The following is a 17,341-nucleotide window of genomic DNA, read 5'->3' on the forward strand; positions in this document are numbered from 1 at the left end:
GGGGAAATGCGCTCCTGAGGACCAGCATGTCACAGTTGAGGTCCGGGCTAATTGGCGTTCCCTTTTCCAGTTGGCCTTTTTCCTCACAACGCCTTTCCAAAACATCATTTTCACGTGCAAAGGCAAGTTTCTCCCCCGTTATTTACAAAATGAAGCTCCTGCTTGGCCTCCCTCAAAACACAATACTGGATAAACCCCATGCTTCTTCTCCCCCTTATTTCAATGCAGCAGCAAACCAGCTTGCTACTAGGGGGAGTGCATGCACCATACTCACTTTTTGACAGTAAACATCAGAATGTTCCTATCTCTTTCTTACCCACACACACATAATGTGCACACACACACACACAGACACACACACACACAGGTGCACAGACACTATGAGGCATGGCAGTCTTTTACATGCGTCTATGCTGAGACACACTGTGCTTGCCTTGTGCCAGGGTGGGCAGGGCAGGTTTGTATGAGAGGTGCGGAGGAGAGCTCCTGCCGAGGAGCCTGAGGAACACATTAAACTTTAACACCTTCCCTGGAGAAAGATGGAGAAAGATGGAGAATGGCAAATTAGAGGAGAGGAATAGCTGAACTCACGAGAATGCCACACATTGCCGGGGGCTTTTTTTCCCCCCTCTGCGTTTTCCTACTCGCTTGCAATACTGTAATACCTCTTCCTCTCCTGTGATAGCCAGGACTGGCTCACTGGAATGCCATCTGGTTTGTCTGTGGATAATTGGCTATTCTCTGCCACCGCTGAGCTGGCAAGCTCCTCTCATTGCAATCCAGAGACTGGGAGGGGCAAGCCATGAGATTGTTATCAGCAGCCCAGCAAAACAGACCAAAATGTGGTTGCCTGTGAGGTACCTGGTGACAGCACGTTTGTTCCCAAAGCCCCTCTGAATTGCACAAGTTTTAAGGGGCTCACTTGTAGTCTGGGTGTTTCACTCTCCAGGAAACCCAGTATGCAGACTGTGGCAGTTAAGGGAAGATCTGAACAAATGGTGCCAGAAATGAAAATTTCAAACTTTAAAAAGATGCCACATGAAGCTTCTCCAATCTCCAATTCAGAAGTTAAAAAGGCCAGTATTTCCATCACCGCTTTCCTTTTGTCTTGAATGTCGAATCCAGAAAGGTGTCAAAACGCCCGTAGCCTATGAGCAAGTCTGTCCAGTGACTCTAACCCTTGCTACCTTCATGAAGCACTAGCATCACCAGTCAAGGGCGATTTCCCTGTTGGCCTGATGCATCTCTTGTCTGTGATGTCACTGCAATGAGATCCCTCAGACAGAGTTCAGACAAAGACTCACCAAAATATGTTACGCCCCTGTTTGAGACCCATTACTGCATGATGCAGGGGTCATCTGGGACAAACGGTCCTTCTTTGTGATGGAATGCAGCTTGTTAGAATATAATTCCACACCGCATTAAAAATAAACTGCATGAAAATAATAACCATTTGACCGGCATGCCAATACCCTGTAAGTCGCCTGCAGCTGCTACCAGCAGCTGTACTGTATAACTGCAACCCATCAACACTCTGAGTATCAGTGCGGTACGTTACTTTGATGATGTAAAGAAATCTATTCAAGTCAGCAACATCTAACCCCAGCTACCACCGCAGTCATGCAACCACTCAATAGCAGATGTGAATGCCAGGGTGGAGGGTAGATGAATTATTTTCCTTGCTTTCTGAGGAACAATAAAACAAAGATCTGAGACAGAGGGGTATCTGTGCCTAATTTATACGGTGGGTAACTTTATAGGTCTGCGACTGGTGCGGCCCGCATCTCTGGCATTCTGACCGTGGAGTGGTTATGCGAAATGAGTGTGAGTCTGGCCACCCGTCAAGAGAGTGCGGTCTAAGTGCTAGGACCATCTCAGTGAGGATCCGGAGCCAGACCAGGCAAACACAGGCACGCTCACTTTTCAAGCTCTCTCGCACGTGCGGCCGCCCATACACGCTGCACAGAAATACACTTTGGTGGAGGTGGTGGTATGGTGGTAATCCATCAAAAATATGCAGTGGGCATAGTTCCCGTTTTGACATATTGCATCCATACAGAATAAAGGGAAAACTAGAAAGTAAAAAATGGGCTAAGCTTTGCCTTGCTACTGTGTATGAAGTACACTATTCAAAGTGTAATATATTATTTTATATGTTTTTATATTATTTTGACTTTAACTTTGTTGGATGGCAATTTGTCTTAATAATTAAATGATGTAATAATTAGATGATGTATGCATACTAATGATTGTGCTCCCAAAAATAACACACAGGCACAGAGGACAATGATAGTCAATTCAATGTGTACCAACACAATTTAATCAACAGATGGAGCCAGAGTTACATCTTGCTGCAGAGAAGTGCCCTTGCTGAGCCTATCTATCTATCTATCTATCTATCTATCTATCTATCTATCTATCTATCTGTCTGGCTGTCTGTCTGTTTATCCAAGCTGTCTGTGTTTATATGTTTACATCTTTATTTGTGCATCTTTGTCAGTGTATAGCATGGGTGTAGTTGAATTTTACACTTTGAGTAATATATAAATATAATACATCCATCAGAATATATATATATATATATATATATATATATATATATATAGAGAGAGAGAGAGAGAGAGAGATAGAGATAGAGATAGAGATAGAGATAGAGATAGAGATAGAGAGAGGGGGGGAGAGAAGGAGATATAATACAACAGGTATAGTGACAATGCATCTCTCAAAATTCGCTGTTACTTTCTTGCTTTCTTGTAGTAATGTTCCTGAAGATGATGGTTCCTTTTTAAGCTGATCTTCATCTTGTTATGCCCAGATGACGTCACCAGTTTGAGAGTGTGCTTGATGATGTTCTCATAGATAAATAAATTTGATGGGGGACTTCAAACTTTCCAAAGCCAAGCAGATCCCTCTCTGCCAATGGTCACTACTCTTCGTCATCTGGAAAACTAATAAGGTTTTTCTTTCTTTCTTTCTTTCTTTCTTTTTAACTTGATGAGGGGATCGCTTTCAAAAAGAAAAATATATATATATGGTTTTGGCCCAGATGTGCGAATGTCTATCCCTGACTCGTAGCAGGGTGTGTTTTTTGGAACTTGCACCGAGTAAGACAGAAAAAAGGTAGTAATGAGTGGAGCCTGGGAGCACGGATTGGCATACCTCCCAAAGCTACTCTAAATAGGAAGCGCAGAACAGAATGCATTCTGGAGAAACGCTGGAAAATACGACTCGACGCTGGATCAAAGGGGAAATGCAGAACAGATGCCTGGGCTCGCTCCCTCCCCTCCTCCCTTTGTCGGTCACACGTAAAATCCATCTCCAGCCTGAAAGCGCTCCAGCTAGGGACTACCGCTGGAACGGAACAGAGCTGATTTGAAAACTACTAAGACTGAGAGGGATGGGGCGACGTTCGTGTTTTCTCCAGACGTACACAACTATCATTCCGACCGAAGGAGCTCAAACATCATTACACCTTTGCGGATTGCCAGTGGAGCCTTTCTGTCTCGAGGAAAACAAGGCTAAATGGACGAAACCAACATACCGTGTAATTTCAAGGGCTTTGTTCAATTTCTGACATGGCCAAGAAAGTGATGGTACCCACCACATTCCGTTGCTGAAGGAAGCGCGGACACAGCGGTCGCATGACCCCGGTGACAGAGAAGCGCGGTTGTATGTAGCATAGAAGTGATTCGTTACTCGTTTTTTTATTTATATTTGTGTATATTGATATTTCGTGAACTGCATATTTCGATAGCGATACAACGTCGCTTCGACCTTAAAAGCACTGTTGAGATAGTTAAGAGCATACGGTGATAGCTAAAAAAAAAAAACAAAGTGTTCTCTTCGAACGGAACCTAGACAATATTTGCTAAAAGAAAACAAGTGGACGCAAGTACATCAACTCAATTCAAGGTAGGTAATTATGTGCATGAATGGGGAGTAAACGTGCATGTGCGACGCTACCCGATAAGCATCCTACCTGTGCAACAACATATTTTAGTTTAACACTTAATTAAAAATACTCCCTGATTCAAATTCCTCGCTGAAGACAGGGGGCTTTGAGTCTTAAGTACTCCGGTTGTGGTGGTCTAATGTGACATCGCACCATTCCGACTCAGTTTTGCGGTAATGTACAATACGTGTTTAATTTGGGCGAAGATATAATTTGTGTTTTTATTATGGTTATCTCCAGCGAGATTGTCATATGTAACCCAAATCAAATATGTTTCAACTTAATGCGTGTCAAAATTAGATATATCAATTAATGTGGTAAAGTATAATTCAAAAAGTCAAAATAAAGTTATTTCCAACATTTCCAATTATTCGAAGAATAAGTTAATATAAAGGAAATCAGTTTGCAAATTGCACGACGATGTTCCCCCTTGTAGATGAAAGACATTTGGTGAAGAACCAGCATGAAAATATTCTTACTGTTGTCTGAATTGTTGCTCAATAAGCGCCAACCCCCGGCACGCACAGGCAGGTTCACTCCGACTTTTTCCTGACTCCCGTGCAATCGCCGAAATGGACGCTTGCGGTGACAGGGCTGCTTTTTCTTTCGCATCGGTGAAAACACAGAAAGGATACATTTTCATTGTTCCCTCGCTTAGTGCACCGTGATGTGGTTGGAAGCAGAGACGAAAAGCTGCTTTAACCTCCAATAAGCGGTGGCGTTCCTCTCTAGTGATAACAATGCGTCTGGAGTGATAAGAACTAAAGCCTTTTTTATCACACTTCTTTGTCACGTGTCGGTGTATAATCGCTGTTAATCACTTTGTTTAAGATTGTATCACACTTTATCCCGCCTGTAATCTGTTAGAGCACTCTCGCTTTCTTCAGGCAGGCCCTGTCTGCGCAGGAGTATAAGAGGAGGTTTTTGAAGTGGCACCCACATCTGAAGAGCCTCACACAGGAGATCCCACTATGAAATCTTACCATTAGGTTTATCATATGGCTGCGACAGGGTCACGCCCCCCTTGCCTCAAAATGAGTAAATCAGTCAGTGGGCAGAGGTTTGGAGAGAAGAGAGGGAGAGATGCACCTACAAGTGGTGGCCTGGCAAACTGTCAGCACCAGGACCTGCAGCATGTTCATACAGAGCACAGAAGGCTCTTTTTTAAAATGCTGGCAGCCTTTCAGTGAGACATGCAAAGGGAAAAAAAGCCTTCCTTTTCTCTCTCTCTCTCTCTCTCTCTCTCTCACACACACACACACACACACACACACACACACACACACACGCACACACACAAACACGCCCTCTCTCCCTTCTGTATGAAGAATAATCTACACAAGCCCTGCGGACTGGTATTGAGGTTGGACGCGGTTCACAGTGCTCTCTGCCAACAACATCTGGAGTCACTTGCCAGGAATCCAACCTTTGCTGTTTGTTTCCCTTAGAAGGAAAACTGTTAAAGATGGAATTACGATAGTCTCTCAGGCACCGAGTGCACAGGAGATTGCGGTGATCTGATTTCATATTTGTGGGAGTGAGCTATTGTTTGGAAAGTGTTGGGCCCCCTGAGGGGGCAGAGCCTGCATTGGCTGCAGGGGACAGGGGGATAAACTTCCTAGGCTTCAGTGCAGAAGAGAAGAGAAGAATCCTCATCAAAACCACCAAACACCCACCCCACGTAATGTCCCATCCAAGTGCCCACACAGAGCTGTCCCCAAGGTTTGTCATTACACAATCAGTCGTCTTACCATGAATAGGCCTTCTTTTTTTATTAAGGACACATTTCTTATTGGCAGACTGTCTGCATACCCCTGGTAGTGTCCCAGTGCTCCTTGCTTTTATCACTGAGGTGTTTCTCAGCTAGATTAAAATCGTGACCATGTGATGTTACCATCCTGCATCTGAGGTTTCACATGCGCTAAACCAGAGCTCTGAGTTTCAGCTTGCTGTTTTTGGGAGGGTTTGGAAAGGATGCAACATTCATGAATAAATCTCACAGAGGAGTTTTACAAATAAGTCCCTCGAAATGTGCATAATGCCGTCATAACATTGCTTGAAATGGTTGCAGGGTGACGGGGCAATTGCAAAACCGCAGTGTCTGTGTGACGCAGTCCTTGCCCTGCTGCAGTAACAGATATGCAGAGACACCAAGTGTTTTACATGCTGCATTGGTGTAGCATGGCCATCTCACTACAGCACCACATCAGCATCAGGCAAATGTTTGTAATTGGGTGCAGGTGGAAGTTGTCTGATTGGCTAAAGAGGGGTAGCTGTCTATGGATAACCACAACCAGTATGGCACAACAGGATTTCATGGTCAAAGGTTAGGTTTTTGTTTCTTTACTGTTGGCTAAGATGAATTATTCATGGTGATTATTCTGAGACTGTTAGTGAGTGCGGTGCTTGCCCTGAATACATCTGGGTAAACTCCAGCTGTTTAAAAGAGCAGTTCTGTTTCTGAGTCACTCTGGATGAGAGTCAACTGACGGAATTCATGATGAAATACCTTCATCAAGACAATGCTAGAACGCTGATGTTTGTGCTACAAGGTTAACAATATATGTTGATGGCTTGCACCTTGCTGAGACCAGAAATGTAAGGTTAATATTATTCAGTAAATCAAATCTGGCTTTATATAAGTTAGCACTATTGAGAAAAAAAAAAATTACAGAATGCTTCACAGCGGGCATTTCAAACAATGAAAAATCACAACAGATGCAGCTTGAAATAGAACAGAAGCACAACAGAAATGATAGACACAAGCAGAGAACGAAGTGACCTTGACTGATTGCATTAAAAACAATGGATGTGAAATACATTGGAGTTAACATGTACTTTGGACCCAGAAGACTTACGGGTGACGGGCTGGATGCGTAAGGCTTTTGCTGATCTGAAGTGTCTCTGTGCCTCAGACTGCTCTTATCTGTACAGCTCAGGACTCCTCTCCAACACGCAGTGTTTTCTGGAGGCACTCGACTCCTCCACACTGCGCCTTTAGCTGGAAGCTGCCTAATTGGTGTGCCTGTGTGGAAAGGCATTGCTCATTCATGTTCAGATAAAACTGCGAAGCCCAAAAAACCATCTGAAAATAGCAACGCGACACACTGTGCCTCTGAACGTGCGTCTGGCTTTGGATCTCCCAAAGTGCTTTGTTTCAGAAGTTGTTTTTTTTTTTTTTTTTTGAAAGGCAACAGCGTTACACCGTGTAGATGTTCATTAAGGCCCATTTGTGAATCATCCTCAGAATCTGGCCCTTTGTTCATTAATGACGAATCACTTATATGCGGTAACTCCATTCAAAGCTGTGCTCCTTGAGATGATGTTGTGTTCTGAGGTCTAAATACACAGCATTTGAGAAGCTTTCATGATCATTCAACTGTCACTAGTTTGCCAGAGTAAAAACATTGTACTTTCTAATTATAAAAATTGCACATTGCTACTTGCATATCAGCATTTTGTAAGGCTCTCTCCTCAATGTCGTCCTGTTATTCTAAAATATCTCATGCGTAATTATTGTACCAAGTCATCTGTCACCTTCTGAATCCCATTGTGTTACAATTTGGCAAAAAACAGCAAGTGATGTTTGCTGTTATGTATGTAGAATGTACTCACAAGTGTTTGTTATGGCTTGGCCTTAAGTGCGGTCAGGTCTGTAAACTACGGGGCGAGAAAACTGCCAACAATCCTTTTAAAACATTGGAGATACAGCATGGATATTATTGAACTGTTGCCAGGGCAAGGTAATCCAAACATCGTCAACCCATGCTGTGTTGTCTAGTGTTTGTGCCTTAGTATGGTTAAATCATCATTAATCATCAATCATCTATGCAAGACATGTGCAGCTCAAGCCAATTCATGACATTATTTCACTTATCAAGGGCAGCCTTCTCTTTTTACATAGCCATAGCAAATGCGATTTGGGTGTCACATTGGGAGAGGCAATTCTTTACAAGACCGTTTCCATTGGCCTTGATTCCTTTCTCAAGGGTTCAACAGAGAGGTTGCCCTCGGGGTTCTGAACCAACAGCTACCTGGTAGGAAGCATGGCTGGTGCTGTGAGCTCTACTCCACAGAGCCACCCTGGCAGGGAATGGCCAGCCCACAGCCAAGCTCTGTTTTGAGATCTTCAGCCACAATGCAAATCTTCACTAAAACACCCAAACAGGTCCTCACCCAGTAAAGCACATTTTTCATGTACAGTTGTCAGATTAGAACTGGACTGGGATGCCTTTTGTGCGCCCAAATTACCAGTGCTTCACAAGCTAAAACAAGTGGTGACTTGAACCCCAAACGAAGCACAGCCATTAGGAGATAAAGGCTCATTAGAGCTTTTATTAGCGGGGTTGGGAGACATTAATGCTCTGCGAGGCACTGATAGTTAGATGTTTGAAGCAAAGGGAAAAAAATGTACCTCTTGCCTTTTTCTCCGGCCCTTTGGGGTGCTAAGGAACCCGTTTGAAAATGTGTTTGTTGTTGCGGATGTGAGGAGCTTGCTCCTTCTTGGCTTGGAGCAGGAATTACAAGCAGGGGACTAATTGTTTGCTGTTTTATTGCCTCCTTTTGACTCTTGGCAGAGGCTGTGCTCAACAGCTACTCTCACAGAACTCTTGGATACAGTAACAGACCTTTCATTTCTCTCGCGGAGATTTAAAGCCTGTCGTCTAAGGGCCTTTTTGTCGACCAGGTGCAAGTGGTGCTCCAGAGTGGCTGTCGGAAGCATGCTGCCAGGCTCAAGTGGAGCGTCTGAGGTCAGGTGTTATTTATAGGTTCCCCAGCTAACCTGCGGTGTTCTCAGAATGTTGTGTCAAGGCAAGGACACAGTGTCGATGATGTGAGGTGGAAGTGCAGTCTGTACAGTGTTCATGAAAATAAGCTGAAGAAGGGGTCCTCCATAAATTGTGCTTGTGAAGTCTATCCATCTGTATATATACAGTATATATATATATATATATATATATATATATATATATATATATATATATATATATATATATATATATAGTGTGTGTGTGTGTAAATTTGAAGAGGATGAAATAGCATTGTGTGATGTCAACTCGCAAGATAAATGGATCACCACTCGTCAACAAATCGTAGTTGTGCCTCCTCAGAACAGCTCCGACATAATGAAGCATTGCGGTCGCTGATTTCGCCTCCATCGTCAGGCCTGCGGTCTCACTAACAAGATTTCGTACATTAGATGGCGGCCGTTGTAGGAATCCTCAGCTCTGAGCTGAAAGGGGAGCGTGCGAAGTGCTGGGAGGCAGACGCTCGCCGCCCCCCCCCCGCAGACTGCAGGACGTTGATGAATTGAGCGCGCTTTCATGTGTCTGCCGGAGTGGATGTGGGCTGAATGGCAGGGAAAGAGAGAGAGGGAGAGAGAGAGCGCTTGCCAGCCTCGGCGTGGCACTTCCAAGGAATTCAAAGGAGAGCCCTGCGTTGGATCACAGTCCGCTGCGAGGCGGTGTCGTCACTCCTGTCAGTCAAGCCAAAGGCACCGGTGACAGCGCTACGCCCACTTTATTCTGACGATAAACGTCTTCCTCAAAGCCCCGCCGTGGCTCTCCCTGACTGATGTGAAGTGAGGTGTGGAGACAGACGAAAGGGGGAAGTGGTATTGTTTTTGAAGAGTTGACTATTTCTTGCTTTATACAATAGCCTCGGGGGCCTAGGCACCCACACTATCTGTCACCCGATCAAGTGTTAATGTTATTTCAATTTGCATAATGTAAATGCTGCCCTTTTGATACATTGCAGAGAAGACATGTCATTTAGGACAGCTGAACGCATAGTTCATTAATATATAATAACCAGTAACTAATGATACACCATTAATACTCTGTTGTCATCTTCTAGGTTATTAAGCAGTAATATATTTTTTTCCTGTGAAGAGTGAGCTAAAGCTTATTTTTGGGATCTTTTTGGAATAAATTTGACCCTCTGTCGTATAAAACAATCTCTCTCTTTGTGTCTTTAGTTTAAAAAATGTTGACACCACCAAGAGAGTTTATCATCCTGTACTGTAATGCACAGCCAGAGAACTTTGGGTGGGACATATTTGTTGAATACTTTCCAAATGACAGTTTGTGCATGTGTGTGTATGTATGTACATGCATGTATGTGTATGTATGCAAGCGCATGAATATGTGTGCATGTTCACACATGCAAATGAGTGTACATGGGAATGTAGGTAGATGGGTAGAAGTATGTGTGCACATGTGTATGTGGGTAGATGATGTAAATTTGTGTAGATATTTGTGTGTGTGTGTGTGTGTGTGTGTGTGTGTGTGCGTGTGCGTGTGCGTGTGTGTGTGCACGCGTGTGCATGTGTGTGTGTGTGTGTGTGTGTGTGTCTGTGTGTATGTGTGTGTGTGTGTGTGCGTGTGCATGTTGTATGTGTGTGGGTGAGTGTGTGTGTGTGCCTGCGTGTGGGTGGGTGTGAATGAGCGTGCCTGTCTGTTTGCGAGTTCATCCTCCAGGGAGGAAGCCTGTATTCCATCACACTAAGGTTCAGCCATTTATTTTCATACTGAGACAGCCTGGAACACAGAGTCAGATCTTAAGACAGCCCTGTCCCTGAGGTAGCAGATACACTCAGAGCACAGCCGTCAGTCCCAGATGCAGCAGCAGACACAGAGACTCAACGGTGCTGCAGATTGCGGTAGCACTGGGGGGGAGTTTTGGGGCTGAGGGGGCATTTGTAATGGAAGCATAACGAGGTGGGGGCCAAGGACAGGGCCATGCAGTTACTGGAGCTCAGGGTGGAATAAACATTCACACACCCATCACAAATAGCAAGATTGATTTCCCTTTTATTGAAAGCATGTTGATTTAACTGCTATCCGTGGCTTTGGAGAACATGATTTAGAAAGTACGTTTATTATGGTGTCGTTTTATGCAGCTCCAGATATTTTTTTTTTCCCCAAATTAAATTTTCTTCCTTTTGGCAAGAGGCAGTACCATTTTCAAGCTCTCACACATACACAAGTGACAGATGACACACATTGAGAAATAGTTCTGGTATCCTCAAAATATTTGTTTTTAAAAGACAGGCTGGGTGACTGTGAACATGTCACTGAAGGAGGCACGTGCTGCCAAATTAAGTTATAGGGTTTGCAGCTCTGGTCAGCATGTGTCCTTTTACACATTTGTTGCATGCCTGAATTCACTTAGTTGGCCATGGCCGATGCAGCATCTCGCTCGGATATAAACGGTTCAAGCTGGGACCACCCTGGAGACTGATGCAAGGGGGGGTCAACTGGAGTGGCAGTGTCCCTGTCTGCACCTACAGGAGAGAGCGCAGGCGCGTCCTCAGAGATGACCTTTGATTGAGCGTCCCCGGTCCCCCTGCTCTTCTGCTCCTCTTGTTCGGCAGCTGCCGTTTAATATTCCATTGGCTGCAGTGATGTGCGTATGTCTTGCTGCGCCTGCCTGTGTGTGTGCGTGTGTGTGTGTGCGTGTGTGTGTGGGCGCGGTTGTGCATCTGTGTGCATGTGTGGGAGCGACTGTTGGTGTGTGTGCATGCAGTCTGTGTCCTGGGGGCAAAGTCAATCACGCAAGCCGAAATCAGAGCCAATCTCACGTCTTCACCCCTGCGACTGAACTCGACGCGATTCCTGTTGAGGCTCTCCGGCAGTCAACTCCCTCCCTCCCTCCCTCCCCTCCATCCCCTCCCTCCTTCCCTCCCACTCTCCCTCTCGCGGCCCTGCCTTGCGCCTTCACACTGCAATTAACTTCTCATCATCAAAGAGAATAATGAAGAGGGAGACAGACAGCCAGCAAGGGAGCCAGGGAGATAAGAGGAGCGAACGGGCGCTTTTCGCCAGTGGAGTTGGGACTATTTGAACGGGAACGCCACTCTTTGGGGCGAGCGTGTGTTTTCGGTCTCGCATTCCACAGAGACAGAGACAGACACAGAGAGAGAGAGAAAGAGGGAGAGAGAGATGCCCTGAGGGAGATTTTTTCCTCTCCTCCTTTTATTTCTCTCTCTCTCTCTCACCCTCTCCCCCTCTCTCTTTCTCTCTCTGAAGAACAAGAAGTTTTGCTCTACATGTGGGAAAGCAACCAGAATTTCAGAATTTCATTTTTTTTTTTTTTATTGCAAGCTGTCTGCCATCGCTTCACATTTAATAGCGTTGGAAGGATGTCAGCGACTCTGGGAGAGCTAGATGAAAGCTGAACCGAGGAGGCAAACGCTGGGAGAAGACTCCTCTGGGACAGGAGGAAAGGATGGCACGGTTGTTTTCAAGTGAGTCGCGGAGGAGAGTAGCTCAAGGTAAAAGGCGGCTACAGGAGGAAGTGGGCTTGTTAATTATCTCTGACACTTCCGCAATTCAGTAAGATGCGAGTTAATTAAACTGAGGCAGTGCTGGTGGTCGGGGGGCTACAGAATGGCAGTGGGGGGATGTTATTTTTCACCAGCCAATCTGGACAATGTGTCGTCCAGGGAAATCATCTGAACACCAATCTCTCTCCTCCTCCTCCCTCCCATTGCCATCACCCCCCTGGCAGTTTGACATCCTAACCTCTTTGTCATTCTGTTCCCCTCCCAAGACCCAGTGTGCCTGGTTCTTGCAGTCCCAGTCAGAGGGCTGGTTAATGTGATGTTCCTGCAAATACAGTGTCCAGAGGTGATGTTGTGGTGTTGTATGAGAAGAGTGGACATTGTGGTCACGGGCCATTGGAACCGTCCCCAGACGAAGTTCGGCGATTGTGGCAAACGCACTGAACGCTGACTGAGGCAGGCAGCCTCATTGCGACTGGCATTTTAATCAGCCAGAGGTCTGAGACAGACGGGCTGCCTGTCGGCGGTCGGCATAGCGAGAGTGTGACATCGTCAGAGTGTGCCTGGGGCCTCACGGCCTCATCAGGTTCAGAGGAGGTGGGGGGGAGGGGGGGGGAGTGGGGAGGTGTGGGAACAGGCACGAAAAACAGCTGGGCTTGCTTCTCTGTGTGAAAGGAGGCACAGAAAGCCATCTTGATGACAGAGAGCAGTTCAGTTCTAAAGCCGGATTATGTTTTGCCTGATTCAGTTAACGAGCACAAGAAGCTTGGTGTTCGTGTGACCTTGGGCCACTGCCCATTTGAATGTGTGAGGTGACAGTGAATCTGTGTCCTTTCCTAAAGGGTCCAAATTTTGGTTCACAGGGTCATTAAAAATGGTCACAGCACAGTAGGCTCATGTGTTTCCTTTCAGTAGTGAATGGAGACATGTTCTGATTGGTTAAAGCTGTTAGGTGTATGTCCCTTTTGGACAGCTTTTATTCCCTGACAAAAAAGACTCTTTCTGTTATAGTACTAAAATGTCACAGGGTGCCTTTGTGTTACTTTAAAGAGAGTATTGAGCAACAAAATGTCAGGCATAAGTGTGAATGGTGTCATATTGTAAAGATAATATTTTATTGTTTCAACTGAAAAGGTTGAAGTTACCCTTTTCCAGCTTTGATTGTATCCAAATGTATTGATTCAGATAACATCATCTGTTGAGCCGGAATATGTATTTGAATGTCTTGTTGGTATAACCTTTAAATGCTTTAAATGCAACTGTTCAGACTGAGCACCCCCAGGTCATTAATTGGCTCTGTGGATAGTGTCATACTATATCGCTCTACGCATTTGAATGAGAAGGGCACGCCTTTTTATCTGTGTGTTAGAAATAACCTGAATGAACTGTAGCGCTGGCAGGGAAAAAACAGGGAGTGTTCAACTACTGAAGCAGCTGTCTGGGAACTTTGCCTCAGCTCCTCTCTCTCTCTGTGCGCAGACCGGAGTGAGTGAGAGATGACCCTGGTCCTGTCGATGAATCCGTTCTGCGACCACGCCGCCTCCGAAGGGGACCCTGCGCTCCCGCAGTACCAGCCCATCTGGGAGTCTGAGCGGTGCAGCAAGAGCTGCGTCTCCAGCCCCTCGCCATTAGAGTGCGCCGTGGAGCAGCTGGCTAAGGGTAGGGCAACTCGCCGTGTTCTGGCTAAGCCTTCAGCAGGGGGTAAAGCAGCAGTGTCCACCCTTGCTCCTGGAGATGCACTATCCTGAGGGCTTTATAAATGTCTTTTTGCCAATGCCAATCAGCTGATTAGTGCCTGGTACAACTGATTTAATTTCCCTATCCAATCAATGGTTTATCGGGAGTAATCAAGCCCTGAGTTGAACCAGAACCAAAAAGCCCATAGTCTCTAGTGGACACATTTTAGCTCAAGTAGGCCAAAGGGTGTCCAGGGCTGAGAGGAGTGGTTTCACCTATCATCCCACAGTCTGCTCTTGCAGGGTGCAACATGTGTGTCCAAGGGCCTCAACAGGTTATTTAGGTCTTTGCATATCCTCCGACCTCCCACGAGGAATGACAAGCTCCATCCTGTTCAATCAAACAACACGTTCATTCAATTAGATAAGTAAGGGCCCTGAGGGGATCGGAAGTCAGAAATGTTCTGGGCCTTCCAGACCACTAATGAAGAAAAAAAGCTTAGCATGCCGTTTGTTTCAGTGTCTGTTTTTTCACTTGTGTTCATATATTTCATTTTCCACAGAGCCCCACTGCAGAAGGCCGCCTGATCATGTGACCACGTCGAGGATCGCCTACTTTAAAAGGAAGTATGTGGAGGACGAGGACCCCCACCTGTGCTTCAGGAACTATTGCCAGACAGTGAGTACCACACACACAGCACTCAGCTTCAGTAAATACTGCCAGAGAGAGAATAGCACCGCTGGTGATTTAGAAGAGGGAAAGATGAAGCTATTCAAACTCAAAGAAGACAGATAAAAAAGGTTCAAAGCAATGATCACATCAGGGTGCCCATTACAATTAAATTAGACTGGACGCCAGGAACATTTGGATGGGAGGTTGTGGAACAGGATAATATTTGATTCAAAAGAAACCCACTTGCAATATGGTAATACTGTATATCTGTGAAATCATCATCCTATTGAATGAACGTCACACCTGGTCATGTGACTTGCAGGGCACTGAATATAAGGTGCGTGGTTTGTGTGTCTTGTGTGCTCCCTGCAGGTGGCGCCAGTACTGGAGGAACGCGCCCACGTGCTGCGCCTGTCCCTGGAGAAGATGCGCTTCATCGATGACCCCGAGGCCTTCCTGCGGCGCTCCGTCCTCGTCAACAACCTGCTGCGCCGCCTGCGCGCGGAGATCCTCCTGCAGAGCGAGTGGTGCTTCCCGCCGGGGCCCGCCCCTGTCCCCGCCCCCGCTCCCGTGTGCCCCTGGGAGGTCCAGCAGCCGCCCCACCCCTGCTTCACCCCGCAGGGGCCGTACCGCAAGCGCTTCCGGCTGATCCGCGGAGAGGCCCCCGAGTGCCTGCAGGCCTGCTGCTGCTTCTACGGAGGCCGCTACTTGCGCCTGCCCATCTCCATCTACGAGGAGGAAGCCTCGTCCTCTCCTTCCTCCTCTTCCTCCTCTTCCTCCTCCTCCTCCTCCTCCTCCTCTCCCTCCTTCCCTCAGCTGCTCCCAGTGGAGGGCAGGGAAAGCCGACTGGACTCTATTTACCCCGGCCTGGACCTGCCAGAGGCAGGGAGACTGGCAGCGGCAACGGGGGCCAAAGAACGCCCCCGGCAGCGGGACAGAAGCGCCTCCTGGGAAGGGGAGCACGGGCAAAGGAAGGGAGCGGACAGGCAGGAGAGGGGCGAGTCGGCGGGTCACTCGTGCTGGAGCTCGGACACCGAGGAGCCAGGGCAGGAGCCCGCCAGCTGGGCCCAGATGGGCAGGAAACTGTAAGAAAGCAGTTGCCAAGGAAACGGGCTGAGAAGGATAACGTCAACGTGCTGGGGAAGACAGCGGTGTCATGCGAATTGCTGGACCCCTTCGCCAGGCCTGTAATTAAATCACAAAACGTCCACCCACCCACCCATCAGAAATTGCTAGCCTGGTGCTAATCACAGTTCTTTAACTTGTCAAAGGGCAGTTTGTTTTTCCCCAAACTTCTGCCTGCTGTTAATGCTGTTTTTTCATTTGTGATTAGTGGGTGGGTCAGTTTTCATGTTTGGTGTTTTTTTCTTTAAGTCAGGCCCTTAATTTCTTTTTTAATTCCTTCGGAGTCTGCTTTCACTGCATCGGTAAGCTCCTACAGTTCATCCCTTCAACAATCACAGTGGGTGTTCCACATGGTAAGCCATGGGAGTGAAAAGCCCATGTGGGTCTAAGGCTCGTATTAGTATGTATCAGTCTGACCACCACGCAGCGTCATTGAGCAGACTCGAGACGTTGAGTTTCCCCGGAGTGAGAAACACACGGTGCCTTACTTTTCTAATGTTTATAGAGCTCATCTCGCTCTTACAGCTCAGTGTCTTGAATCCGACTCAATGCGTCATGGTACTATTGGGCGAGGCAAAATGGTTTAAATGAGATGCAGGAAAAACATGCGGTTCGGCAGGAGATTCGACCATCACTCACGCGCTTCAAACCAGAACATTGTTGGGACGGCGCTCCCGGCCCCCGGCTCACGGGGGGGTGCCTGCCTCACAGCTTGCATTCTTCCTCTCCCTGTCACTCGGCGCATTTCTGCTAACCAAGGCTGATGTCTCTCCAGCTGGAGAAAAAGGACTGCCCAAACGGCCTCAGAGCTCCGTAAAGAAAAAAAAGGTTGAGCTTGACGCTTGCAGAGGACACGGCTGACGCGTACTGTAATATACCCTCCCTCTGAAAGACCTTCACATGCAGCATCGCCATCCCTCTGGTGGCATCGCGGTCACAATGCACGGCTCAGCTCAGATGCAGGATTTCTCTCAGTCACATGGCGCAGTGGGTCATTTGTCACTATGACCAAATCAGAGTGCTCTTTAAGTCCCTTTTTTCCCCTCTGACAAGGTACAAATGGAAGTACCCTCATATCAAAGTGTTTTTAGCACATCGTTTGTTTCGTCAATTGCCTTCTGTGGTCCTGTTTTTTGTTATTTACCAAGAACTTTCTAGCATTACAAGAAACAAGAAACCCTTACAAAGAGCAATACAACAGTGTCAGGATCTGATACAACCATTAAAAGAAGCACAACGGTTTGCATTTTCTTATAAGAAATGTGGTTAGAAGTAAATCTACTATGATCAACAGTTTTTATGTGATGTTGTTTTTTGTGACAACTGTAAGAATTATTATGAATAAATAGAATGTCCTTACATGCATACTGAACACGTAGCAGTTGTATCTTTTCTCTGTGACTTTATTCCCCTTGTAGTTAGCAGCACCCATATTTGAATGAAGATACAGCTTTGGGGTTTTTGCAGGGATGATTCTCCCTCATGATTCTCCTTTGGAATCTAAAGTAAGTGACAGAGATTCCCACCGTCACACTGTGATCCTCTTTGTGGTGTCAGCTGTGAATATGGCAGTTGTAGCAGTTATGCTGAACCGGGGTCAGTAATGCATAATATCACTGGGACTATTTCTA

The 17,341-nt window shown here is 46.4% G+C and overlaps 1 protein-coding gene across 1 annotated transcript; it reads left to right on the forward strand.

The window, feature by feature from the left end:
- The first annotated feature begins 3,731 nt into the window (after positions 1-3,731).
- On the forward strand, positions 3,732-16,937 carry sertad4 (SERTA domain containing 4). Its single transcript, XM_036542541.1, has 4 exons — positions 3,732-3,912; positions 13,716-13,895; positions 14,476-14,591; positions 14,958-16,937. The coding sequence occupies exons 2-4, from the start codon at positions 13,733-13,735 to the stop codon at positions 15,672-15,674; spliced, it is 996 nt and encodes a 331-aa protein (XP_036398434.1). The 5' UTR covers positions 3,732-3,912; positions 13,716-13,732; the 3' UTR covers positions 15,675-16,937.
- The last annotated feature ends 404 nt before the right edge of the window (positions 16,938-17,341 follow it).

This window comes from Megalops cyprinoides, chromosome 12 (genome assembly GCF_013368585.1).
Source record: "Megalops cyprinoides isolate fMegCyp1 chromosome 12, fMegCyp1.pri, whole genome shotgun sequence".
Lineage (NCBI taxonomy): Eukaryota > Metazoa > Chordata > Actinopteri > Elopiformes > Megalopidae > Megalops > Megalops cyprinoides.

Excerpts from the sequence above, each read along its gene's own strand:
- sertad4 (XM_036542541.1), top strand. The coding sequence starts at position 13,733 with ATGACCCTGGTCCTGTCGATGAATCCGTTCTGCGACCACGCCGCCTCC. Across the intron at positions 13,896-14,475 it reads CGTGGAGCAGCTGGCTAAGG|AGCCCCACTGCAGAAGGCCG; the intron begins GTAGGGCAACTC and ends CATTTTCCACAG. Across the intron at positions 14,592-14,957 it reads TCAGGAACTATTGCCAGACA|GTGGCGCCAGTACTGGAGGA; the intron begins GTGAGTACCACA and ends TGCTCCCTGCAG.